Source organism: Astatotilapia calliptera, chromosome 9 (assembly GCF_900246225.1).
Source record: "Astatotilapia calliptera chromosome 9, fAstCal1.2, whole genome shotgun sequence".
Taxonomy (NCBI): Eukaryota; Metazoa; Chordata; class Actinopteri; order Cichliformes; family Cichlidae; genus Astatotilapia; species Astatotilapia calliptera.
The window spans coordinates 32,876,063-32,903,887 of NC_039310.1; the positions used below are offsets into that span (position 1 = coordinate 32,876,063).

The following is a 27,825-nucleotide window of genomic DNA, read 5'->3' on the forward strand; positions in this document are numbered from 1 at the left end:
GTGTGTGCGTGTGCGTGTGTGTGTTTGAGGTCATAGAGAACAGAGTGGAATGTGGGGGGAACATGAAGTGAATGCACACAGAAATCCCCAGGATGTCTCCTAGAACAGCCCCAGCCTGCGTGCATGTTTGTCTTTGACTAAGTGTGTCAGTCTGTCCACCTCTCTGTCTCTCTGCTTTTTTGTCTATTGATGTTTGCATGGTCAATGCACTTTAGTCCCTCACAACTGAGCTCTCAATCACCATCTTGCTATTAGTGACTTCTGAAATTCTTTTTTCGTTGCACATGACAGATTTCATAATGTAACAGAGATAAGAGATATGGCATTTAGTCAGAAAAGGCATAAAAAGGAGAAACTTGGGTGGGAGTGGGTTGCAAAGGGGCTTACAGATGCAGCAACAAGACTCACAGGCAGCTTAAATCTTGCCTCTTGTATCAAATTCACCAACTGAATACATGAGGTGGTTGACTCTGGCTTTGTGGCCTCAGCATGAAATTCAAATCAAATTTTCAAATTCAAATTTTATTTGTCACGTACACAGTCATACACAGTACGATATGTAGTGAAATGCTTGGACAACTGCTCGTGACCTAAAGAAAACAAAAAAGGAAAAGGCTATGAATAAGATAGGAAATAAATATGAAAAATTAAAAAGGGTAAATTTAACTAGGAAGGAATAAAATATAAATTAAGGTTAAAAATGAAATAACTGTACAACACAAATTAGAATGAAGGGTAAATTTAACTGGGAAGAATAAGATAAAATATATAAATTAAAGTTGAAAATAAAATAACTGTACAACAAAATACACAATACACAATATAGAACTATATAAGAATGTATGAAGAAATCTAAATATAAATAAATATATACACAATAACAGCAGCTGTACAAGTATTAACCGGAAATGAAGAATATAGTGACCAGTGTTGTGCAAAAACAATGTCCAGAAAGTCCAGTGTGTGTGTAAGAACCATATGTGTGGGTCAGTACTGTGTGGTGGTGTGATTGAGAGACCGTATCGCCTGCGGGAAGAAGCTCCTCCTCAGTCTCTCTGTGTTGGTCTTCAGGGAGCGGAATCGCTTTCCTGACCTCAACAGAGAGAACAGTCTGTTGTTGGGATGGCTGAGGTCCTTCACCATCTTCCTGGCCTTGGTCCAGCACCGCCTGCTGTAGATTGAGTGCAGGTCAGGGAGCTCGGAGCGGATGGTGCGCTCAGCTGACCGCACAACCCTCTGTAGAGCTCGTCTGTCCTGCATGGTGCTGTTCCCGAACCAGGTTAAGATGTTTCCCGCCAGGATGCTCTGATGCAGTCCCCAATTATTCATCTCACTGGTTTAAAGTGAGTGCAGCTCATTTAGGAAAAGGTCACAATCAGAATTTAGTAACAGAATAAGAACAGTTGCTATGACACCGGGAAACAAACTGTGTATTCAGTGGACTGAGTATCTGTGTAGAGAAACATCTTAATTTAGTAATAATTGCATTTGTATACATGTAATGACACCCTCTATTTCGGAGGTGGGCGGAGTTAAAAAGAGGGCTTCTCAGTCCAGCCAACGCTTGTAAGAATGTCATGACTCAGCATCTGTCTGGAGACCAGAGACCCACTGAGTTCCACTTTTCTATGTTCAGGAGAAAGAGCTTTCACAGTTAGAATCAATGTTCTCTCTAAGCTGCGCGCGTGCGCGATTGAGCACTTCTGGCATGGTCTCTGCACACAGAAAATCTGCGTTGTGCACAAAAAAAAATCTAACCTGAATTGAAATCAAATGAAAACTTTAACAATTCTGTTTTGCAGTGTGAGTCAGTGACTGGCTTCTCCTGTATGGGATCAGAACGATGCCACATTATCCCAAAGTCCAGCCAATAATGCGATTCACATTTGTATATACGCAGCTAATCAACGTCGCTGACAGGCTGTGACAGCGTCCTTATGTGCCGACACCGGTGTTTTAGCAAAGCGGCTGATGTGGAGTGAAGCCACGTTAATGACAACGTGTACAACCATTGGAGATGTGAGCAGGACAGACGGAGCAACTGACGGACAAAGTGTGGACTTTATACCAGTTTTTAAATTGTGTTGATCGGCCACGTAAAACCAGAGTTATGATAAAATATCTGCAATGTTTGGTTTTCTTCCTGAATACTGTCTTTATAATATATATATATATATATAATATATTTACTTTATAAGGAAAACGATTGAAAGCCTGTGAGCAAAGACGAAACCAATAAAACTCCGCCCTTTCCTATTGGTGGAAAAATGTACCATGTCGACCAATCAAAAAATGATATGGCAACATGGCATTTAAATGTTTAGGGAGGGGGAAGTTTTAGGAGTGACGCCGTGTTTTGAGATGTGAGAGATTTGTGACGTTTAGCACAAATCTTGTGTAGTTAGTTTGTAGTTAGTTTGTAGTGTAGTCAACAGTGTTGTTGTGTGTCAGAACAATGAGGCGACTGCTGAGTGTTACAGGTGTTACAGCAGTGACACATCTGCTGCTGTCAGGCCTGCAGGTATCAGGCTGTTGTTCTCCTTCATCTCATAGTGGACACAAATTATTTTTTGGAGTGGAACAAATAATTTGTGTGGCATCAGATTTGATGCAGAACAGCTGATTGTTCTGTAAATAGTTTGAAATGTTTATTTTAAAAACACCTTGGCTACATTTTTAGGTAAACAGCTGCAAAAAATGTTGTTTGCAAAACTCAGTAACTTTTTTGAAGAAGTAACTATGTAATTAATTGCCCAACATTGGTCATTATATCCTGTATTTTGCAGACAGTTACAGACTCTCTCCCAGACCACAGACTCATAATACAGTCAGAGCTTTATAAAAAATATATATATATATACATATTTACTTCCAATAGTGTTAACATGCTACATGTCATGAACAAGACTTCTTCTCATTGTAAGTGGGCTAAAGCAGTTAATTAAAAATAGTCTAACATAAATGCTGTAATTCGATTATTTTAATAAACATGTAACTTGGATGCTGGCGTGACCACAGTGCACACGTCTGATGTTGCTCACAGTGGTCCAGGGGACGCTCAGGGAGTTTGTGTGTTCAGACACATGAAACATTAGAGGGAACATTGGTTAGAATCCTTATTATATCTATTAATGAATCCAACATGAAACTGAGAGCTCCAGATTTATTCACATGTGGCACAGAGCCACGAAAACTGCTGCATAAAAGCAGTTGCAACACAAAATAATGCAAAGATTTAAAAAAACTATGAAGAAAGAAGCTGAACAAGTGTTTATGTTTGCCTGCTTTTATTACACCTGCCAACAGAATAACCGTGCAGAAGGCAGCTTTCACCTGCCTGTGATGACAAAGTCAACATTAGCCCCTCTCGTCTCAGTTGTGATGCTAACTAGCTCCATAGTTGATCTGGTTGGTGAGACTAAAGGAAATCCCTCCTCAAAACTAAGCTTGTACATTTGTTTGAGTCATCGCGTCTTATTATAGGTATTTTGATTTTGACAGTTTATTTCTTGGTGCTTTGAACATCTCTAGGCCGACGTTTCCTTTAGCCACACCTCTAAAACTTTCCTGTTCACACAAAAATGTCTATTAACAGCACTGACAGCCAGAGGACAGTAAGTGATTCTGGAAAGAATGAATTGTATTTTTAAAAAAACTTTTATTCCAGTAGAGTCTTTCTAATCTTTTAAGTGTATTTTATTAGATTTGGCTGGTGTAGTGGGTTCATACAAGGATTTTTTCCTTCTATACTTTTTCAGTGAATCCCCATCGGTTGCTTCCATTAATACACTAAGCTCACTGTCTGTACTGGCTGGTGTAGTGCATGACATCTGAGTAGTCAAGGCTGTGTCACGGCAAATTGTTCACTTACTGGAAATGACAATCGCATTTGTTTGTTAAATATAATCAATGGAAACAGCTGCCGGCTACGCAGCTGAAGGGAAAACGAGCGCACACTCAGTGGATGTGGAAATTACATGACCGGCGAGTGGGCTAAAGTTATATACTGCTCAGCAGATTCATCTGTAATAATATAGCTGATTGTAGCGGCTTCCTTTTCCTCCCCCTCCACTCCACAGTGGGGATGGCAACCATTGAGGGTTCAAAGTGTCCAATGTCCACACTCACCTTTCTGACTGTTATGACTATACAACCCTCCACCCCCACTCCACCCTCCCCACTAGACTAAAGTACCATTGCACGAGAGCACAGATAAGACTGTGGCTATGTAACAGTACATCTACTGTACTCAGATTTCATGCACTTCTTTTATACTTTTCTCTTTTTTATTGCTGATAATGCTGCCAATTTATTATTTGAGTTCAGTTGTTGCACTTTGTACTGAATACTATTTATTTTTAGTTTTAATGACTTAGTTTTAAAGCATGAGCTTGAAAATATTGGTTTGCAGACCGGTTTTCTAACTTACAAAATTCCTGTGCCTTGATTGAAAACTCCTGGAAACACCCCTGTTGGGTACTTGTAGTACACGTCATGCAGCCACAGTTCTCTGTGTAACTGTGTGTACTTAGAGTAACAAGTGTAAACACGCGATTGCAAACACACCATTTATGTGCCGGACACGTTAAAAGATCCCTGACTTGAAGGACTTATTGCTGAGTCAGGTCTCAAATGAGCTAACTTTAATTTTCTATCAAACGTGGCTGATCTGCACGCTGAGCTGTGAAGAATGAAGATGCTCGATTCTCTAACTGAACCTAAATTTGGCACACGAGTGTTTGAATCTTTGTGCTGCCACACCAGCAGACTGTCTTTTGCTTTTTAGTGTGTGTGTGTGTGATGTAAGTGTGTAAAGTGCCGGACAGAGGGGGGGCCTCCCTTTGGTGTGAGTTGGGGGGGTCTGAAGTGGCGTCCCTCCATTAACACAGACAGAGGTGTGTGTGAGAGATAACTGCCAGCTCTCACACTCTGACACCTCACACACACACACACACACACACACACACACACACACAGTCTATACACCACACAGGACCTCCTGTCTACATTTCCCAAACCTCTCACACACACTTTTTTATGTCCTTCAGCCCCTTGAACACACAGACGCACACACACTAAGTCAGTCCATCACACACACTTCACAGCCACTCTCCCCACTCGCATGCCACCATGTTGACTCACTTGCCATGAGATGGATGGATGGAAGTGGAAGAATGACACACATCACATCGCTGAGTGTGTGTGTGTGTGTTAGACTGAGTGGCCTCGTTCACTGTTGGTGTCAGTCAAACTGGCATCATGATGACTGGTTTTGCATGACCAGTTAGTCGTGTTTTGTGTGTGTGTGTGTGTGTGTGTGTGTGTCAGCAGATCAGAATTTTGTCCTCAGCCACTGTAAGTTTCTGTTACTGTAACGTCATCGCCGTGAGCTCGTTTTCACTCAATCAGCATCGATCGCTGTTACCGTAATGTTTGTAGCAGCAGCTCCATATAGCTGTGTTATCGTGTTACATCACTGTGCTGCCAGTCTAAAATCAGCTGCCAGTTAGAGGTGTTAGCTATGTTAACAGTAAGGGTTGGCACCAGCGTTCAGACAAGCAGCTCAGCTCTGTGCTATCATGTCAGGTATACGTATGACACATGCCGCGGTGACTGCCACTGCTTTTTCCCTCATTGAAGACTCTTGATTACATGAACTTTTCTGTTACTGTAAGCTGAAACGTGTCAGCGCTGGTTGGCTCTGTAGTGTGTTATTTAAATTTAAATGGATTGCTGCTGTTAGTACAGCATGTCCGTGTGTGTTCTCAGTCATGCAGGTCGTGGCAGTCTGGAAAAGAAGGCGACTGGATGTCTTTAACTTTTAGTCAAGCCACTTTGTTTTCAAGTACTTAGATCAGAGGATTGCAATCAGTTGGTCCCTCCGTCTGGTTCCTTACTCTGATGTCTGGATTATCAGCCTCGTTTGCATCTTTTTATTGCACCGACACAGATTTGTGTTGCAGTGATGTTGGTGTAGACAGTTACTCTTGTAGCTTTTTCTGTTAGATTATTGCTGTTTTTTTCTGTTGGGCTCTGTTCTCAGCATGAGAAGTCACTTCATTTACTCTGTAATGCATCTGTAATGGTGAAAATACGTTAACCAGATCCCAACAAATCAAAAGTGAGACAGAGAGATATTTGTGTGGAGCAATGTGGGACTCAACAAATCTTACTGTAATGTGTGGCCGGCTTTTAAAAACGACACACATTAGAATATACCGCTTTAGCTCTCGCATACGACAGCCTGCTTGCACTCATGCATTCCCTCTTTCTACAATAATACTTCTTAAAAGTCTCTTGCATAAGTGTTCGTCTAACTGATTTAAAAAAGAATCAATGAAACTCAGGGTGAGCCCAGGCTTGCATATACAAAGATCCACTTTCTTCTACTTGTCGAGTTCAGAGCTGTGGTTAGGCTGGAGTTATCCCAGCTGTCGCAGGGCGGGAGGCGGGGTACACCCATTACATACGGAGAGACAACCATTCAGACTCGCATCCAAACATGCGACCAGTTTAGAATCACCACTTAACCTGCCGGACATGTTTGTGGGAGGAAGCCAGAGTACCAGAGAGAACTCACGTGGCGCGGTCGTGTGGTGGTTAGCGCAGTTGCATCATAGCAAGAAGGACCGTGGTTCAAGTCCACTTGACAGCTGAGGCCTTTATTTCGCAGTGTTCTTCACATGTGTCACATTTAGATCAAGGAACTGCTTCAACTTCTTCAAGAAACAGATCTAACAGAAAAATAAGTCCAGTCGCCTTTAGCATAAGTGCTGATCTGAGGGATTGTCTGGTAAATGCTGCTGTAACATTATCAGTGATCTGTTTTGATCTGATTTGTTTTGAAGCTGAAATCCACCCAAATAAATGACCTCATCACTTATTAGGACTCACATAAATGGTGTTGCTCACATTTTCTCTCTGGTTGAAGATGGCAAAGATGTTTACATAAAGATTTTTAAGTGTGAGAGTCTGAAAAACCGTGCTGTCACAGATCAGACAAGCATCCGTCATTCTGAGCTCCACTCCTGAGAGTCCATGTTCACAGAGCCACAGTCCTGCACATTTAAAGCACTTAAAGCAGCGGTCTCCAACCTTTTTTGCGCCACGGACCGGTTTATGCCCGACAATATTTTCATGGACCGGCCTTTAAAGTGTCGCAGATAAATACAACAAAATAAAACTAGTACCTGTACTGAAAAAAAGAAGATTTATTCATAACACACGTGAAAAGACCCAGGAAAACCGAGTTAACGATCAAAACGATAACAAAATAACGCTGAAAACCGATAAAAACCCTGAAAACTATACATTTCACACCTGAGCCTCAACTCTCGCAGCCCGGTACCAAACGACTCACGGACCGGTACCGGTCCGAGGCCCGGGGGTTGGGGACCGCTGACTTGAAGGACCGAGCTCGAGGAGTTTTTAGACCCCCGCAAAGCTGTGCTGGGTTTTTAGACAAATCATAACAGCTACGACTGATAATTAGCATAATTCCTGTTCAAAAATAGATTTTTTCAAGTTATTTGTGGTTTGTTTGTTTGTTTTTTTGTTGTTTTAATGCATGATCTATATTTTAAAGTGATTATGGATTATGTTTAGAAAGGTCTATGCCAGGGCTCTGGGAGGGAGCATCTATTAGTTGAACCTTGGAAAGTGTGTATTGTGTTAGTTTAATGACAGAAAATTAAATGTGAAATATCAGTGATTGTGGGATCAGCTGCTGAACTTTACAGGTTTGAATCTGTGCTGAGTTAAGATTTTTGCAATCAGGCAGATAAATGGCCTGTATTTATATAGCGCTTTACTAGTCCCTAAGGACCCCAAAGCGCTTTACACATCCAGTCATCCACCCATCCACACACTGGTGATGGCAGCTACATTGTAGCCACAGCCACCCTGGGGCGCACTGACAGAGGCGAGGCTGCCGGACACTGGCGCCACCGGGCCCTCTGACCACCACCAGCAGGCAACGGGTGAAGCGTCTTGCCCAAGGACACAACGACCGAGACTGTTGGAGCCGGGGCTCGTACCGGCAACCTTCCGATTACAAGGCGAACTCCCAACTCTTGAGCCGTGATCGCCCCTAACACAGAACCTGAAAGAAGAACCTAAGTAGCATGTATGTGTTGGACTGTGAAGGCTTGACATGCAGATGATGATGATGATGCAGATGAAGATGATGTTCAAAGTTATAAAAGGCAAAGGAAAAAAAAAGGCCAAATTTAAAATTAGGAGCTGTTAAGAAAAAGCTTTTGAAAATGGGCCCACGTCGGTTGTGGAGACTGTAATAATTACTGACCAATTACAGCCTGGCGTGGGTCAATACAGCATGTCTTCACTGCAGTGTGATGACTCACGCTGGTTTGTGTAAATATTTAGGACTAAGGCGTCCTATCTGCTGCATTAAACTGTAATGCTTTATGAATTTCTCCATCATTTACCTGCTATAAACCACAATTTCTGCCTTTTTTGTTAACCTGTAACGGGCTCTTCCTGTAAACTCATGCAGCAAATCAACTTTAATAAATTCAGATGTTACTGGCAGTCATGTTGAAATGCATTAGTTGCCATTATCTACGTTGCGTAAGTGTTTTTTCGTTTGTTATGGATGATTTTTAAACTACAGTATTGTCTTTTTTGTGCAGAAGTAGAAGCGCTCCCAGCTGCATTATGTAAACCTTATGTAACTGGATCGTTTATTTACACGTGTCCTTAATGAATTACCATCACCAGCACTCACCAAATGTTGGGGAGTAAGGCGATAACACATACAGGCGGGTTGGCCGGCAATGAGTCAGCGACAGCCGCTACTCAAAAGCATCCCAGCTGTGGTGGCAGCGGCCCAGCGGGGGCGGCGCCAGCCAGGCCGGGTCACCGCAGTGGGCTTGTGACCGTGTGGTTGTCGGTTTGATTCCCCAGATAGCTTCTGCACAGCAGCAGTCTTTTCTGTGACTCAGCTTGAAGCTCCTCTGTGACTCAGAGCTTTGTTCAACCAGAGCTTTGCTGATGGCGTGGTGGTCGTGATTCTGCTAATGCCACGCTCGCCTGCATGCATCATAACTCCTCCACTTCTGTACCAGGTAACAAACCCACAGGTGTGACACGTCTTCAACTTCTGAACACGGTTTGGTTCTTCGGTTTAAAAGTGAACAATCTACATTTTTTGACATGAATGACTGAATTATTTAGGGCATTGTGACAAAATTTATGCTCCAGTTGTTGAACATTTGCACAAGACAGTCTGTTTCACTCTAATCTGTGGATCGTACCATCATATATCCTCCAAAAATCTGCTGACCTCCATCTGAGCCCAGAAAGGACCCAAAGATTTTGCCTTTTCTTGAGGACAAATTGTATGTCTAGAAAAAAAACCCCATTGGGCCCTGGCATTTGGGGTTTTGTGCATCTGGCATAAGAAACCTTCCTGCTCTGGTAACTCTTTGTTAACCAACTGAAAGTGGCCTCATTTTTTTAGTTATGTATTTATTTATTCTGTTTTTGAATGTGGGCATACAAACAGCTGGTATGTGCAGACATGGATGGATGGATGGATGACGTTAGGATTAAAAACTGGTATAAAATGTGAAGTTTGCACTTTCAACACAGGTTGAAACGGAGACCCCGCGAGGCTGCATCTCACAGCTAGGTCGTCTTAAATCTCTCACGTGACTCGGACGTGGTGATGTGTCCGTTGGCTCCAGAGAATTAAATCTTTTCTTTTAAATAACTGGGTCGTTTTAATGCTGTTTGTTGTGCACCGTGTTTTATCTGTTCGCCGATCATTTTATGCGTGTTTAGTGAAAACATTAATATGAATCAGCATACAACATTCTGACTGTGGATCTGAGCTGTGTATGGAAATACTTGTGTGTCTCTATTGTGATCTCAAGTGATCTGTCACTCTGCATCCGCATCAGTCTGTCAGCTTGTAGCTGCTGGCATTGTTTTGAATGAATTATTGTTTAGATGACTAATATACTGTATAGCATAAAATACAGAAGACTGTGAATGTTGTCCTTGAATTGAAGACAGCTGGTCTTGTTGGTGTTAGGTGCATAGTTACATTTCACGTCTCAGCTCATCCCTACAAATGTAAGTACACGCTGTGTCAATGCGACCTGCAGCTATTGCGATTGGCCTGTTCAATAGCGTTGATTCCTCCTGTGCATGTCCAGATACTTTTCTGCTCAGTCTTTGAATTTACGCTTCAGGATTTAAAAATAATAGTCATAGCATTATTATAAGGACTCAAACTATTGGACTAATGTCAATAAAATTAACACATAGAGCATCCGTACCAGCATAAATGCTGGCCACAGTGTTTGCTACTTATATAGGTTATGTCTCAGGCTCTACAGGAAGTCTAAATCAGGCCTTAATCCTGGAAAGTACTTGGCTGCAAACACAGATAGCTGGAAACCTGACAGAAGTCCGCTGCTTGGGTGCACGTGTAGTTGATGCATTATAATGTAAATTCTCAGTGGACAAGTCCGTGCAATCACAAAACACAGGCAGGCCCTCTGTCTGATAATGTCATTTACGTTTCAGTGACGCAAGCGGACCCTAGTTTAGTGGGCCTTTAACCTTAGAGGTGGTCCTGAGAGGCATTGAGCCGACCCACCATCGTGTGACTCAGTCACATGGGTCAAGGTGTGAGTTGGGGTTGAATTGCCTAGGATCTGAAGACCGCCTTATATGTGGCTGATGGTTGTAACATCTCAAACGCTCGTGGTTGTCGGCTGTCTAATCAAACTTCTGGGCTCACCCTCTAATATTTCTGTGTGTGGTGTCTGCAGCTTTGCTCTCTGATTTATTGTTTTGATTGCAAACCTCTTCTGTCTGATTGCATAATAAAGGCCAAAAAAGTAACTTTGTTCAGTTCTGAGTCACAGCAGAGTCACTTTACCTAAAATCTGAATGAATACTTGTTTTTGAGTTTTGCATGATTAGTCTCCGGCGTGCCTCGTTTAATCATCAGCGATATGAAGGGATATGTTCAGGTTTCTGTACCTCTGACCTTTTCCCTCCTACTTAATAATTTCTAATCATCTGGTCTCAGTGTCTGTCCCACTGTAAGCTGCTGTGGGCAGCAGCAGCCTTCCCTCCACTGACCAGCACGCCACCCATGGGACTGCTGCGCATCAGCGGTTCAGATGTGACCGCGTGGGCGGCGATGAATGTGACGGGATATGAATGTGGAATATCAATTATGATGAATGCCTTCCCGGTGCTATCTGCCCCGTCTCTGCGGCGACACGTGTGGGCGGGTCCCAATCGCACGACCATAACAAGCCTTCGGTCGTAAACACCGATGAGGAAACAGAGCGTTTTTTTGGTTTCTTGTTTTTTGCACAGAATTAATAGAAAGACGGATTGAAAGACGGCAGAGAGACACACAGACGGTGTTTTTGAATCCTCTGAACTGTCTCAGCTTTCAAAATGTCCCTACACCTACTTTCTGCACAAACCAGTGGTGTTAGATTTCCCAAAATCACACATTTCAGAGAAACAGTAGTTACAGTTACATAACCGCCCACCCCCGATCACATCATGATTGGCAACTCCAAAGTCCTCAAAACGACATCCTGAACATCCACAAAAAATATTTATATGTAAAAATTTCTGCTGATAATAAGTGAAACAGATTTTAAGAGTCACGTTATGTTTCTGTGTCTGTGCTGCAGAAAGTGTCCGGACGGGTTTGTCTGTCTGAAGGCAGGAAGAAACCCCAACTATGGCTACACCAGCTTTGACACCTTTGGGTGGGCCTTTCTGTCCCTGTTTCGTCTGATGACGCAAGACTACTGGGAAAACCTCTACCACCAGGTAAGCCTTATGACCAATCGATCAGTTAAAGTCAGAGAAAACCTGGATTGAAGTTTATAAAGTGTCTCTTCTTCCAGTGTCTAATCTAGACTGGGGCTAAGAGCCTACACAGACATCTAGACTGTGTCTAATTCAGCGTGTTCTCATCCTGACATTATGTCATTCTGACACAAGTTTGGCGTCAGACTCTCGACTCAGGGCTGAGGCTAAAGGCGGGGCCGGGGGTGGCACTGTCCCTTATCCAGAATTTGATTGGCCTTCTCACAATTGTGATGTCATGTCAGTGCAACCATGGGCAGAAACTGCAGGCAGGGTAAAAATGCATAAAAAGAATTTTCTGTGAAACTTTGATGTCCTCAGTGCATCACTGTAACTATGTTTAATAATACTACATGCAGTGGGCATGTGTTCACTTTCCACACAGTGAACAAAGGATCTGTGAGCCACTGTTCTTTACTTTGACCACTCTGTGAAATGAAGCATATTTCTTGTTGTAGCCAGCTGGGTTTTATTAGCCGTGTTGCTTCACTTTTAATGTTGCACTTCAGTCAGCATCGATTTTATTCCCGCCACGTGTGCGTCTTCAGACGCTGCGTTCGGCCGGTAAGACCTACATGGTGTTTTTCGTGGTGGTGATTTTCCTGGGCTCCTTCTACCTGGTCAACCTCATCTTGGCCGTCGTCGCCATGGCGTACGAGGAGCAGAACCAGGCGACCATCGCCGAGGCCTGCCAGAAAGAGCGGGAGTTTCAGCAAGCTATGGAGATACTGAAGAAAGAGCAACAGGTAACTGATGATCTGATGTGCTCGATTATCCAGCATGTGGTGCGGTGTAGGACTGTGGAGGTCAGAAACTGCCAAAATATCTAATAAATTGATTCAATTCAATTTTATTTATACAGCCCCAAATCACAACAACAGTCGCCTCGAGGCGCTTTACGTTGTAAGGTAGACCCAATAATACATACAGAGAAGAAGGTTACAATCATATGATGATTAACAAATAAATATTGAGAAAATAGTCAGCAAAGGTTTTGCCTTGTGGGGTTGTTTGTTTGTTTGTTTGTATTGTTTTCCTTTATTTTTTTTTTGTATAACACTTTTCAATTTCCAGGTTTTTTTTAATGGAAATTAAAATGTATATTACTCACTGGAAAAGTTGGCTGTTTTAATCATTTGCATGATTAATCATACATACAAAATGAAAATGTCAAAAATAATAACAATAATCATCATAATAAGGGAAAATGAATCTAATTTTAAAATTAATCGAGTCAAATTTTAAAAGCAAAAGAGTGTTTTTTTGTAAACTGAGACGATTCATAAACCAAATAGGAGATAAAATAATATCCTTAAAAAAAGGTAAATATTTACAAATAAACACACAAGTGAAAGCAAATATCAGTTTAAGTCATAGTTAATAAATCAGTGATTTTTTTAATATTGCTCTTTTAAGAGTCACATTAATGGATTATTTTTATTTTTGCAGTTTTGGTCCTCTGTACAGGAATTATAAGTAAAATAAATGATATAAATCCAACTCAGTTACTGCTGTGTTTCAGTGAAAATAATACAGCAACAAAGGTGAACTAATGAGTGTTTAAATAAGTGTTTTCATGGCTTCTGTTTCACCTTCTGTCCTTTATTCTCATTTATGAATGAAAATGTATTAATATATGAGTATTAATTATTAATTCTTTCATCAGGGTGCCACCCAAAAAGCTACCGACTCTGACTCGTTGATGTCACCAGACCTCTCTCCTTTCGGCCAACCAATGGACAGCTTTGAGGAGCGAAGGCGGAGCCAGGCGCTTATGGGCGTGGGGGACGTGGAGGCGAACCTATCTGAGGAGAAGCTTCTGCAGGTGGACTTGACTGATGGTGGAAAGGTCAGTGGAGAAAGATCTGATTTAATATTGTTTATGTTCGGTGCAAAACTTTACTTTACTCCCCCCTCCTCCTCCAGCCGCTCCACCCACTCCTCGCACGCTCCTTTTCCACAAGGACGCGGAGAAGCAGTCAGGTCTCCTCCATCTTCAACTTCCGACTGAGGAGCCGAGGGTCGGAGGGAGAGATGGCCGATGACGAGTACAGCGTACCGGGTGACGTGGTGGAGGGCGTCGGTAGTCGAACCTACAGCGGAGGAACCTTCAGCGGCATCCTGCCCCAACCGTGGCCCAAACGGAGGCCGAGCACCTACAGCACGGCCAGCCGGAGCTCCCAGGTGAGCGTAACAGCTCATGTGTGGCAATGAGAGCCTTTTAATGAAGCATTTTTATTTCTCAGATTATTGTAGTTCTTCCCAGAAAGTTGATTCTGTTCATCTGGGCGAAATGTTTTCGGAAACGTTGGGAGAAACGTTCCATCGTTCATCCAAGTGACTTCTTCAGGCTGTACCATACACCATATTAATCTAATCACATAATTAAATTCTAATTTCTTTTCTTCACAAATTGTAAATGTATCTATAAACCGAGAAATTCTTCTGTTTTTTTCCACTTTATGGAGTTTTTTCTTTACAATATTTTGTCCCTCCTGGGGCACTGTAGTTATGCTTCTGTGATTTTTGTGTTTCCAGGTTTTTTATCCGACTCTAAACATCAACGGGAAGCTGTTTGTTGCCATGGACCAGAACGGGGTTTCCCCACCGCCACTGCAGGGGCAGCTGCCTGCTTGCACCATGGAGAAGGTCAAGGAGGAGAGTGTGAGTTCCGTGTGCTGACTGTGTGTGTGTTCGCTGCAGTGGAAACAATGGTGGAGCCTGCAGCCATCCAACACTCAGACATGTGAATTATGAATCAGCGCTTTGCATAACTCCACTCTGATATCATGGGTTAAAGACACACACACATACACACTCATATCAACCATCTCAGATAACAGTGCCATGGTATTCCCCCCATCTGCTCATACACGTGGGCGCACACACACACACACACACACACAAGACTATTTCCACACACACTCTGAACTTTGTGTGCAGTTACCGACATCATTGAAGAGCTAACTGATATAGATTCATTCAGACTGTGTGTTCACCTCACACAGTGATAAATATTTTACCAGGAGCCAATCAGGTGTCAGAAAGTCCAAATTTGGGCAAAACTGTTGGGGAGTGTGGACTAAGCTGAGGTTGATCTTGATAGGTTGTGACATTTGTCAAATGAAGCAAAAGTGCCTTCAAACCTTATACTGTATAACAAAATGTATGGATACACAGAGCTGTCACTAGGAGACACTTTTGAATCGTTAACTTTTGCAGTTTGACAGAAGCTATCTTTGGTTTTTGGTGCCAGAAGTCACCAACACGGTAAATGAACTATATCACACAGATAGCAGCTAACTAGTGCTCGCTGGCATCCAAATAAAATAGAGCTCACACCACAAACGTTATCAAGAGACAGCTGAAAGTGGCCATAAAGGAGCCAGGAAAAAGCTGCAGTTCCTCTAATGTCCACTTGAAGCTCCGTCCAAAAGTGAATCAGTTCCCAGTGACTCCCATATTAACATTCCCAACTTTATAGCAAAAATAAACATGTTTATAGCCTGGTACAACTGTGAGGGGGGAGCTGGGTTGCCTGTTTAAATTGCAGTGAGGTTCAAAGTTTGTATTATTTGGGATGTCTCTGACAGGTGGATGCCAACTAGCTGCTAGCTGTCTGCTAGGCTTAAATTCAACTAACTCAGTCTCTGAACTGGACCTCTGGACCATGTTTGAGGTGTTGGAGCCTTTGGAGCATTTTTAATGAGCACTGGCTCATGACTCAGCATGTGGTTAACAAGCTAAAGTCTACAAACGAAAGGTCGATGTCAAGCTAGCTATGTCCACATGTTTTTACCCCAGTAAACTGCCCAGTCTGTCAACACTGATGTCTATTGATGAGCCACAACATCGAATGTACAGTAGGCTCAACAATTATACTGAAGCCAGAATCACTAACTCAGCATTAGACAGTATTCGTATTTAACAGGACTACAAACATGCACACACGGGCTGTGCTGATGCCACGAGTAACTAATGTACAGTTTTCACTTGAAATCCTAAAATAGGCTCATTCTCGTTGCTTCCTGCGCTGCACATATTTTTTCACCAAGGCTGTTGACGTCCGGCAGTCAGCTGTGCGCCTGGAAACATGCAGTACATAGATGTATCCCGGGTCATGTCCAGTCAAGATGATAATCAGATCACACTCGTTCTGCATGACTCACTGACCAAACACATGCAGAAAAGGTGAGAAAGTCTGCCTGTGCAGATGTGTTATCCAGAAACAGGTGTTTACGTGCTGCTTTGCACTTTTTTTTTTTTTTTTTGGCTAAATGGGGACAAATGACATAACATACCCAGCACGAATACCTGCACAGTAAGAATATCAGCATATGAATCTGTAGAATCTGCAAACAGGCAACAAGATTCTTGGTACCAGAAGCTTTGTGGTTTCCTCTTGTAGTCCAAGTGCTGTTCACAAATCATATTTGGACAGGGTTCTGTCTGATACAATAGGATGGTGTATGCACTTTAGTTTTTGTCTGTGTAGGAACCCTGCACACCATCAGCCATCTGTAACCCCGTCTTGAGATCCCCTCCCAGGTGATTCAACCCCAACTTACACTGAGACCCATGTGACCTCAGTGCTGATGACATGGTTGATCAACAACTTGCAGCATTGCCTCCATGACAACCTGGTTAGAAGTTAAATAAGTGGTACTCTCCATCAGTTCTTAGAACTGAAAGGGTGAATGAGTGGTGGGACATCTTCAAGATCCTAAAAATGTAGTCCAGTTTCCTCCAACTGAAGTGTTTAAGAACTTCTGAAAAAAAAGTCAGAGTAAATAAGTAAGTAATATAAATTTATTTGTATAGCACTTTTCACAGATAAAAATGAGAAAGTGCTTTACAAAAAAGAAAAAGAAAAATGAAAAGAATGGAAATACAACAAATAACAATGTAAAACAGTAAAATACAACAAATTAATTAAAAGCTTGCCCATATAAAAATGTCTTCTGCTGCTTTTTAAAAGAATCAATGGAGTCTGTACAGCGTAAAACCAGTGGGAGAAAATTCCACAACCTCGGTGCCACTGCCTAAAAGGCCCGATCACCACGAGTTTTAAATCGAGTGCGTGGGGCCACCAACAATCTCTGATCTGATGACCTTAGAGCTGGGGAAGAACAATGTGGTTTCAGCAGGTCAGATATATACTGGGGGGGCTTGACCATGTAGGGCCCTAAAGGTTAAAACTAAAACTTTAAAAAGAAACCTAAAACTTACAGGCAACCAGTGAAGGGAGGCCAAAACGGGAGTGATATGGGATCTTCAGAGAAGCAGAGGTTGATTGTTGCACTGAGCACTCACAATGTCGTAAATGACCAAAGCTAGTAACAGGAAGCTTGGCTTTCTAGTTCTAACTGAAGTCTGTAAGCTTGTCTTGTGAGTTATGTGGTGTTGCTACAATGACCAGTATTTAGTATTTATTTATTTATTGTCATTGTCAAGAACAATGAAATTGCGTTTGGGGCTTCCATACAACCCAAAAAAAAAAGAAGAAAATAATAAATACCCCTTAAAACCCAAGTGTACATATTTAACCCAGTGTGACTCCAATGCAATAAGACAATCCTTAGCAATAATGTTCGTAGAAATTCAGACAAAGACCTGAGAAACATGACAAAATACAACAATGCAACCCATTCAATATTATTGTACTGTGAGATATGATATCAGATATGATAGTTATCTATTTAAGAAAGAGGGGGGGGGGGGGGCGGGGGGGGGAAGAGAATAAAGATATGATGCACCAATGCAGACCAGTTCATAGCACACGAGGCACGCTCACTGTTAAACACTGAAGGGACTCGTATGTGAATCCTGCCTCTGCAGCACTGAGTGGAGAGCTGCTTCCACATAGATGTTTGTGTAGAAGCTGAATTTTGGTTACTTGCAATCTGTTGTCGTTAAAGGAAAAGTAAGGCAATTCAGATAATTATTTGTTTGTTAATGTTTATTTAACCATGTGTAACAATATGTGGACCTGGCATCACATTTTGGGTTATTTAGACCAAAATACTCAATTTTGCTCTACAAGGGCCTGATATCCACTTACGATAACATCATGCTGCTACTGTTCAATCAAAATTTTAAACGAATATCCTCATATGAGGCTCTTATTTTTCTTAAAAACAAAAATAAGGGAAAAAAAATCTGGTAATTCTTCGTTCTTACATTCATCGGGCCCCAATCAGCCCAAATATCAAAGAGAAATTAAAAATGCATGTCGTGGAAGACTTCGGGTCTCAGGAGGTTAAACACAATGTGAAAATCTTGAGAGTAAAATCTCTTTTCAGGAGAGTGTCCTCGGCTAAGATGGCATGTTTTATAAAGGTAGAAACTGGATCTCCAGGACCAGCACAACCATGGGAAAAAACATGCGAATGTGACATAGAGAGGTTCTGACAGGGTTCAAGCCCCAAGCTTCTTGTTGTGACGCGTTAGTGGTAACCACTGATCCACCGTGCTGCCTGTCATAACCCTGAACATAAAGAAATGAACCTGTCTGGATAACTAGATCTTAATCACTAGAAATGTGAAATTACTGGCTTGAATGGTAAACTCATGGAGTCAAAAAATGGAGTTACAAATTAAATATAAACATTTTTTTGTTTCAGAGCTCTGATCTTTTGATGATTCCTTTAGTCAAAGTCCTGATTCTCCGAATATCAATACCATTCCTGGTTTTCACAGTTTCCCGTTGTTCTTGAAAAGCTTTTAGTTACTCTGAAATGACATCTCGAGTTTGTAAGGGTGAGAATGGTTTTTTCAGTGTCTTTGTCTTGCAGCACAGTGCCACTTGAAACAGCAGCTTTCAGACACTTCTGTCAATTTAACGTTACCTCGGTTCCATCTTCACTCTCACAGCAGAGCCTTATAAAACCTGTGGCAGCTGAAAGGCAGCGAGCTCCACGCCATTAGGGAATGCACTTATTTTAATACTTGTTTACAGTGGTGTCTTTTCCCTGTCAGGCAGTGGGTTTAGAGTATCATCAGGACAAACACAGCAGCTCCACGCCTGGAGGTGTTCAGTCACCTCCACCTGCTCATAACCCGCTTCCAGACCTTCACTGTTATACAACAAGGAGGAGGAAGAGGAGAAGAACAGGGCAAAGTAGTTAAATACACTCAGAGTTCGCTTTATTAGGTAGACCTGTAGGCTTGAATTCGGTGTAGGGTAAGTGTTCTGCCAGGAAGTTTAGTTTTATGATGCTGTGCAGCTTCATGATTAAACACACTGTTACTTTGTTTATTGTGTGTTATGTTTTAAATAAAGACACATACAAGAAGAGCAGTTATTTACAATATGTGATGACAATATTTCATAATTTTTTGTAAATGCGATAACTCAAGAATGAAGCAACCTAGCAGTTTCAAATTGAAACCATAGGTACATCTGCCAAAAATCCTGGATGAATTCAAATCAAGTATTTGTTTGAGGAATAGACGTCTATCACATGTCCGCGGAAATGTAGTTTTTTACCATGAGGGCCTCAAGAGCCTATACTGGTCTTTTTAAAAGTTATCGTTGACTTTATGACTTTCTGTGTCGTTTCTGGGATGCTGAGGACTCATATTGCACTGCTGGAAATAGTTTATTTTGATGCATATGCTGCTCTTTTGCAAATTTGCACTATAATATTTATTTTCGTTTTTCCTGCAGTGTATAAAAATTGGTGTATTTCAAAAATAAAACTATGAAGACACTCAAAATAAATTTCCTTTGGTGGGAAACTATTTTGTGCAACTTTTTTGTATTTACAGTTTTGAGGGATAAGCCTCTTAAATTTCTCTAACTAGAAATATATGTTGTATATAGCATTCGTATTCTATTTTTATCTTATTGTATATTTTTATTCTATTTTATTCTACTGTATATAGTATATTATTTTATTCTATTCTGTACAGCTGTGTACTGTATTTATTCTTATTGTATTCTATTTTTGGGTCATAACTTTTGCACTGTCCACTTCCTGCTGTGACAAAACAAATTTCCCACGTGTGGGACTAATAAAGGTTATCTTATCTTATCTTATCTTATCTTATCTTATCTTAAAAAAACAAAAACGATTTTCAATTTTTTTGTAGTTTATTGCACTTTTTTGCAATTTATGTAATTACTATGCACTTAATGCAGGCATATTATTACAATTTAGGCTTTAATGGTTGCATTGGTGTATAGCAACTTGAAATGCTCCCATAAATGGCACTACAACATGTAAAAATATAATATAAGCTCTGGCGGACTTGGTTCTATGGTAGGTCTTAAAGGGTTAAGCACCATCCATTCCCCGACCTATATGATCTAGGCATGTTGGGACTTCTGTGTGACAGCCCTGACCAAGGTTAATAACTTAGGCTCTGCTTTAGCTTTTGGAACTGATGAAGCCAGAGCTGGAACCTCTTCAGGAGCCTGAAAGAAGTCAATTGACCACCGACTGGAGCACTTTAGACTACTCATAGAAAGAATAAAAGTTTAATTCTAAGTAAACAATATTGATGTTTAACCTTTTACCTGGACTTTTCTTTTTTTTGGTTGTGTGATGTGACTTAAAGCCTGAGTGCACTTTTAAGGCTTAGCTAGCATTGGGCCGCTGTGAGCGTTTAATCATTGTACTCGGGTACAAAGGAAACTGAAAAGGTTTATTGGAGTCTATGAGGAGTGACTTACCTCTGGAGCCAGCCTAAAGTGGCTGCTAATGAGAAAGTTCTGAAGCATCTGCAAACAGTTAGTCTAATTCTGTTCAGTTCAGTTTTATTTCTGTAGTGCCAAATCTCAACAGTCACCTCCAACAGCATGTCAGCACATTTTGGTAATCTCACCTTTTCTGTCTGGTTTCTGCTGCTGCCAGACAAAATTCCCCTTCATCACAATTGAAAACTGAAATCTCCTGCAGTGTGTAGAAAAAGTTACTTCTTGATAAACTGAATGTAAACTGCAGGGGTTGTGTGGGAGCTCAGAGCAGCTCTGAGTTCAGGTTAGAGTTTCATGCTTTGAAATGAAGTATTTCTGCTTCTCTTGTCCATCCATCCATAAACCTGTTGTCCTGCTGCTCAGACTGATGCAGAGACGAGTGGGAGGAGGAGGAGGGGACGAGAACTCACTTATTTGCCATGGAAATGTCCCCATGGCAACCCACAGCAGCCAGCGGAAGCTAAAATGGCTGTGTGTGTGTGTGTGTGTGTGTGTTTTTCCCTGGTGCTTCCCTGCCTGGCACACAGACAGGATGTAGGCGGTGTTGTGGGCGGCGACCTTCAGGCCTGTGCGTCATGCTTCATTGGAAGAACACTTAGCAGGAAGCGTTATGTAATAACACCTGAGCAAATGAGGTTCATGCAGGTTCCTCTGTGTGAGGGCCGAGGAGTCCGGAGCTCACCGGGGACTGCTGTCAGGCCTTTACAAGGCGAGCAGCTGAGCACCGTTCAAACCTAAACAACTTTATTTAAAAGGCAGTTTTGCAGCAGCAAAAGGACTTCTATTGGGAGCTCCAGCAGTTTTCCTTGTGTCAGCTTAGCTGTACTGCGGCGACAACCAGATAAATGGTAAATGGCCTGTATTTGTATAGCACTTTTCTAGTCCCTAAGGACCCCAAAGCGCTTTACACAACCAGTCATCCACCTATTGGTGATGGCAGCTACATTGTAGCCTGGGGCGCACTGACAGAGGCTGCCGGACACTGGCACCACCGGGCCCTCTGACCACCACCAGTAGGCAACGAGGACACAACGACCGAGACTGTCCAAGCTGGGGCTTGAACCAGCAACCTTCCGATTACAAGGCGAACTCCCAACTCCTGAGCCACGATCGCCACGATGTGTTCTGTAGTTTTTAAGCAGGTGTAACTCGAGCTATCAGACCTGCTCTTATATCATTTTCCATTTGTATTCATGTAAAGCTTCTATAATTAAATTATAGAATTATAGAAGCTGTTGGTAAAATGGTAAATTTACCATTTTAAATTAAATTATCATTTGATTTCTTGAATAAGACATCTCACAATGTGAAATACACAAATAACTGTACCAACAGATCCAACATTGGGTTAAAAATAATCCAACCAAACTCAGCAGGTCACATGAACCTTTGAAATTAAAGTTTCTATTAAACATCACGTGCTGTGGAGTGGCCTCTCCATCTCCGAGAGCAAAGTTCTGACATCCAGGAGAGCCTTCAGCTGTCTGAAAAGTTGGATCTGAAATTACCTTCCACTAGCTGTGCTTGGGTCAAAAGATGACTAACAAGAACACAACTCTGACATCTGCTTGCATGAATGACCGGAATGAGAATTTAAAAAGGACACATGATTAGTGTAGAGAGGACTTTCTGAACTGTTGGTGAGGATCTCAGTGAGTAGGCAGTAAGGAGGCTCTGATGGTTAATCCAACGCTTGGATTTTGGTAGGACAGTTAGAAGTACAGCTTACTCAAAAAATGTGCTGCAAATTTAAACACAGAAAAGTACTGAAGGACTTTGTCTTAAAAACCTACTCGGGCAAGTTTATTCTTTGAGGAAAACTTTAAGTCCTCATTAGATCTGACACAAATCAGTCCTGGATGGCTCTGCAACAACAACCTGCTTTTTATTTCCTGTTATATGGTCTTGAAGGCTGTTATGGGCACTTTAAAGACACTTCAAAGACAAACTTTGTGAGCTCAATTCACGCAGCTCGTCTAATCTAGTTTAAGGCAGTACAACCTTATCAGCAAGATTTCCTATACTGTCCAGGAGGAGAGCATTCTTGCACTGTAAATTGTAGGGCTTTTATTGTGAAGGGTAATAACAGGAGGATGCATATATTACACATTTGTATGGCTGCAGCACTGACAGCTCCTCATGTTTTAAGATAAGATAAAATAAGATAAGATAGAACTTTATTAATCCCTCGGGTGGGTTCCTCTGGGAAATTCGACTTCCAAAAAAAGCACAGCAACGACCGAAGTTACAGTTACAGAATTGTTATATATATATATATATATATATATATATATATATATATATATATATATATATATATATATATATATATATATATATATATATATACATACACACACACACACACACACACACACACACACACACACACACACACACACACATATATAAATACAGAGACAAATATAAATAAAATATACAAAGGGGATAAATAGAATAAATAGGAATAAAAAATAAAAATACAAGTGAATTGCACATTTCAAGTATTGAGTCTATTGCACTGTTGACTATTTACAAAAAGTATTGCACAAGGTATTGTACAGTGAGGTGAAGAGGCACTACAGCTTAGTTGTTCCCCCCTCCTTTGTCCTCCTGTTTCCCCTCCCTCTCCCCTCCAGAGAGGAGTTAAACAGTCTGATGGCGTGTGGGACAAAGGAGTTTTTAAGTCTGTTAGTTCTTGTCTTGGGGAGAAGCAACCTGTCACTGAACAGACTCTTCTGATTGTTTATGGCCGTGGGCAGAGGATGCCCAGCATTGTCCATAATGTCCAGCAGTTTCTTTAGTGTCCTTTTCTCTGCCACTGTCACCAGAGTGTCCAGCTTCATGCCGACCACAGAGCCAGCCTTCCTGATCAGTTTCTCCAGCCTGCATGAGTCCTTCTTTGCTGTGCTGCTCCCCCAGCACACCACAGCATAGAAAAGTACTCCAGCAACCACCGACTGGTAAAACATCCTCAGGAGCTTCCTGCAGATGTTAAAAGACCTCAGCCTCCTGAGGAAGTACAGTCGGCTTTGGGCTTTTTTATACAGGTGCTCTGTGTTGCATGACCAGTCCAGTTTATTGTCCACCCACAGCCTGAGGTACTTGTACTTGTTGACCACCTCCACCTCCTCCCCCTCCATCTGAACCGGCAGTGGACCTTCTCTGGACCTCCCGAAGTCCACAACCAGTTCCTTAGTCTTTGAGGTGTTGAGTTGCAGGTGGTTTGTGTGACTCCATGCGACAAAGTTAGTTTCTGTTCTGTGGAGCTGAAAAACACTATCAAAGCCTCACAGGCTGACATGTGCCACATGTCATTTACTTTGAAATGCGTTTTAGTTTCATCCCCCTATTTCTTGACATTTGTCTGAGTTTTACTCGATGTAGTACCAACACGTTCCTCCTGAGATGTTCCCAGACCTGATGGAACATACTTTATAATCCGTCTGCTCGCTTTCCAGTCAGGAATGGCTTCCATGAGCCATGATGATCACTACCAAGAGCTCAGGATAATCAACAAGGGTTGCAGCAAATTAATGTTGAGCGCCAGTTGATTACTTAGTATAATTTAAACTTTGAATTTGAGAGGCAGCAGCTGAAGTCAGGCTTTAAGAGGAGAGTCGAGTGGGTGTTTTAGAAGTTCAACCCTCGTGAAGCTCATCTGATACATGAAAAAAAATCCAGCAGTGCTTTTTAGTGAGGATGAAAGAGATAAACAGACGCACAGCAGCGGCATGCTGATTTCTCTGATTCATTGAACACCAGTCATCACCTGCTTCTCTGTTGCCGTGGTGATAGACTGAATGCACTCACACACACACACACAAAGAAATCACAGCACTACGTTTGACCCATTTGACCCGACACAAATGTGTGTTTATGCGATGTTATCACAATGGTAACAGAAGAGTCCAAGGCAGCTCATACTCAAGAATGAATGATGAGCATGTGTGACAGCAGGCTCAGTCAAATGAGGATGTCTTTAAAACATATCTTGGAGGAGCTGGTAGAGATCTTTAAGATTGCTTCTTAATCCCAGACCAACTCCATGATTGTTAGGATGGGACTCTGTGTGGGGTAATACCATCTCTTATTCTCTGGTTGCATCTAAAGATCTAAAGTAATCAGGATGACTTCCATCTTTTTAGGTTCCCACGTCCACCACAGAGCTCAGCACGATGCTACTTCCTCGGCCTTCGTCCATGCAGGACTCGGAGCGCAGGGGCAGGGCAATGAGTGCTGCCAGCTACCTCACCGACGTCATGGAAGGTGAGAAGCAAAGTGAGCCACGCTAATTTGAATGCAGGGCACACACACTAAATATGATGTGAGTTGTTATAAACCAGGGTATGAATTCAGTATATTTAACCCTACAATAGCAAAAACACGTGGGAGTCCTCATCAGCTTCTACAAGTGTTTAAGCTTAGGGCTGCTCAATTAATCGAATTTTAATCACGATTACGATCTGGGCTTTCAACGATCATTAAAAATGACTGAGCCGATTATTAGCCCCTCCCTCATTTATCCGCGACACCTTAAAGGCCGGTCCGTGAAAATATTGTCGGGCATAAACCGTCCGTGGCGCAAAAAAGGTTGGAGACCGCTGATTAAGAGGACCCGAGGGAAGCTCGGAAAGCTAAGCAGAAGTTATTTGGAGAGGAGAGTGACTGCTGTTGGTTGAAAAGAGAGGTAAAAAAAAACTTCAGTGGTGTTGCACACTATTTTATATTATTTTTTAAAGTCATTGTTAACCCTTTAAATCCGGTCAGAGCAGCACGCTCCGTTTTGTGTAACTATTTTTAAATCCCTGTAGAACCTGAACCATTTGTTTTGCATATGAAACCGGAGGAGTTGTACTTACATCTGATGCCATCAGCTTGTCCTCGGTCACGGTTTCCTTCCACATAAAGCTTTGCAAAAATTGCATAAAAAGCGCTTGCAGGAACAAAAACATAATATTCCAGAAACACGCTTTGCCGATCCGATCAGCTGTTCGTAACACTTCCCACAGTGAAACAGACGTCAGCGCGAACTGTCGCATGTCCGCCATTTCCTGGCTGAAACCAGAAGTGACGTCATTTTCGCGGAAATGTCGTTTTTTACTTGTAGGCCTTAAAAACCTCTACTGGTCATGTTTGACTTTTCTGAATAGTTTCTGGGATGCTTGCACTGCTGGAAATAGTTTATTTTGATGCACATGCTGTTTTCTTTGCAAATTTGCATCATAGGATTGTTTTTTTAGTTTTTCCTGCAGTATATAAAAATTGGTGTATCTCCAAAATAAAACTATGAAGACACTCAAAATAAATTTCCTGTTGATGTAAACTATTTTTTGCAACTTTTTTGTATTTAAAGTTTTGAGGGATAAACCTCTTACATTTCTCCAAGTAGAAATATATGTAAAAAAACAAACAAAAACGATATAAATTTTTTTGTAGTTTATTGCACTTTTTTGCAATTAATGTAGTTACTATGGACTTAATGCATACATATTATTAAAATATGGGCTATAACAGTTATTTAGCAACTTGAAATGCTCCCACAAATGGCACTACAACATGTAAAAAAATAATATAAGCTCTGGCGGACTTGGTTCTATAGTAGGTCTTAAAGGGTTAAATAAATATCGTCAAATAATCGCGATCTCAATTTCAGTGAAAATAATCGTGATTATCATTTTTGCCATAATCGAGCAGCCCTATTTAAGCTTCTCAGATGAGAATTGAAACATCTTCATTACCTTCATTAAGAAGTCCAGCTCCCATCAGTTTAGCTACCAGCATGCCTCTGTCCTGGGGCCTCTACATGATTAAGGTGTGGAGAGCAGCAGCAGGTTTCTTAGCTTCTTAGCAGACACCAAAGTCAGGGTTGCAAAGTGGCTTGCAGATGTGGCATGAGCCGTAGGCTGGCTAAAATAGCTTAAACTGAGTTTAAACTTTAGCTGATGTTCTGCTGAGCTTTCTGAATTAATGGTCCACCGTTTGTTCTTTTAGAGGGAATAATTCAGCTGCTATAATTCATTGACTGAGTTTAATGGAGGCATTTTAATGTCTGTTTTCATGCCCGTGCCCTTGTTTTTGCATCTGCAATCGACTTTGCAAACCGCTTTGATCCCATCTCCTTGTTTCATGCTGTACTGTATCTGACTTAATGTGATAGTGGTTGCATTTATATGACAGTGTTAGTGTAGAACAGATGGCAAAGTGGGGAAAGAGAGAAGGGAAATGACACACAGCGAATGACCAGGGGTGGAGTTGAATCCAGGCTGCTGCCTCGGTGCATGGGGCATGTGCTCTATCAGGTGGAAAAAATACAGATCAAAACAACTTATTGATTCTACACGTGCAGTTTTTATGCCCCGGTGACCATAGAAATCAATACTAAGTCTTTATCCACGTTCATTTAGATGGGGACTTCCTAATATTATCCCAAATACCCGCTCAGCTGAGGCTGAGTGGTGAGACTTCTTTGATTTATTTAGCAGACTTTGATAGCAGCGAAACAAAGTGAAGCTAATCTTAATCATTCTTAAAATAATCCCACACAGGATTAAATGGATTTCCTTTCTTTACAGAAGCTTCTGTTTCACTTCATTTCTACCAAATGGCAGAGCGATTTAAAACAGGCTCATTACCTGGAAAAAACAAGTTTCTGCATCAGCTCCAGCATCCTTTCACGTTTTATGTGTTTGCGCTTGTGTGTCAATATGGGACTGTAACCTTGCCTGACTTTGTGTCTCAATATGTGTGTGTTTGTGTGTGATTGTGTAACCACGTATTTGTCCGAATTATAACGCTTTTGTGGGTGCGAGAGAGGAGCGTGTGTGTAGCTGTGTCTGAGTTTGCTTCAAAGACAGTGTGTGTGTGTGTGTGTGTGTGTGTGTGTGTGTGTGTGTGTGTGTGTGTGTGTGTGTGTGTGTGTGTGTGTGTGTCGCTGCCCTAGTCAACCCCAGGGGAACACAGGCTTTGTTTGCGCCAGGGACTTGGGAAAAGGGAGAGAGACACAGAGAGAGAATGATAGAAACAGAGAGGGAGAGAGTGTTATCCTGGTCACCCTCATTAACCGTGAGATCATTCCAACTTCCTGTGTGTGTGTTTGTACGTGTGTGTATGATATCGGTGTGTTACATTTCTGGATTCATATCAAATCTGCACCCGTGTGTGTTCTAAGCGTGTGCGTGCGTGTGATAGGTCTGCTGAGTCACAGTCTCTCCCCTCGGCAGTCGCTGCTCTTACAGAACAGATCATTATAC

At 41.8% G+C, this 27,825-nt stretch overlaps 1 protein-coding gene across 1 annotated transcript in view; it reads left to right on the forward strand.

The window, feature by feature from the left end:
- The window catches only part of LOC113029605 (sodium channel protein type 4 subunit alpha-like), a 257,750-nt gene that overhangs the window by 131,134 nt on the left and 98,791 nt on the right, over window positions 1-27,825 (forward strand). Inside the window, exons 10-15 of the mRNA XM_026180573.1 lie at window positions 11,691-11,832; window positions 12,420-12,617; window positions 13,538-13,720; window positions 13,798-14,055; window positions 14,410-14,535; window positions 24,721-24,841. Coding sequence (XP_026036358.1) covers window positions 11,691-11,832; window positions 12,420-12,617; window positions 13,538-13,720; window positions 13,798-14,055; window positions 14,410-14,535; window positions 24,721-24,841 — 1,028 coding nt within the window. The remainder of the gene's footprint in view (window positions 1-11,690; window positions 11,833-12,419; window positions 12,618-13,537; window positions 13,721-13,797; window positions 14,056-14,409; window positions 14,536-24,720; window positions 24,842-27,825) is intronic.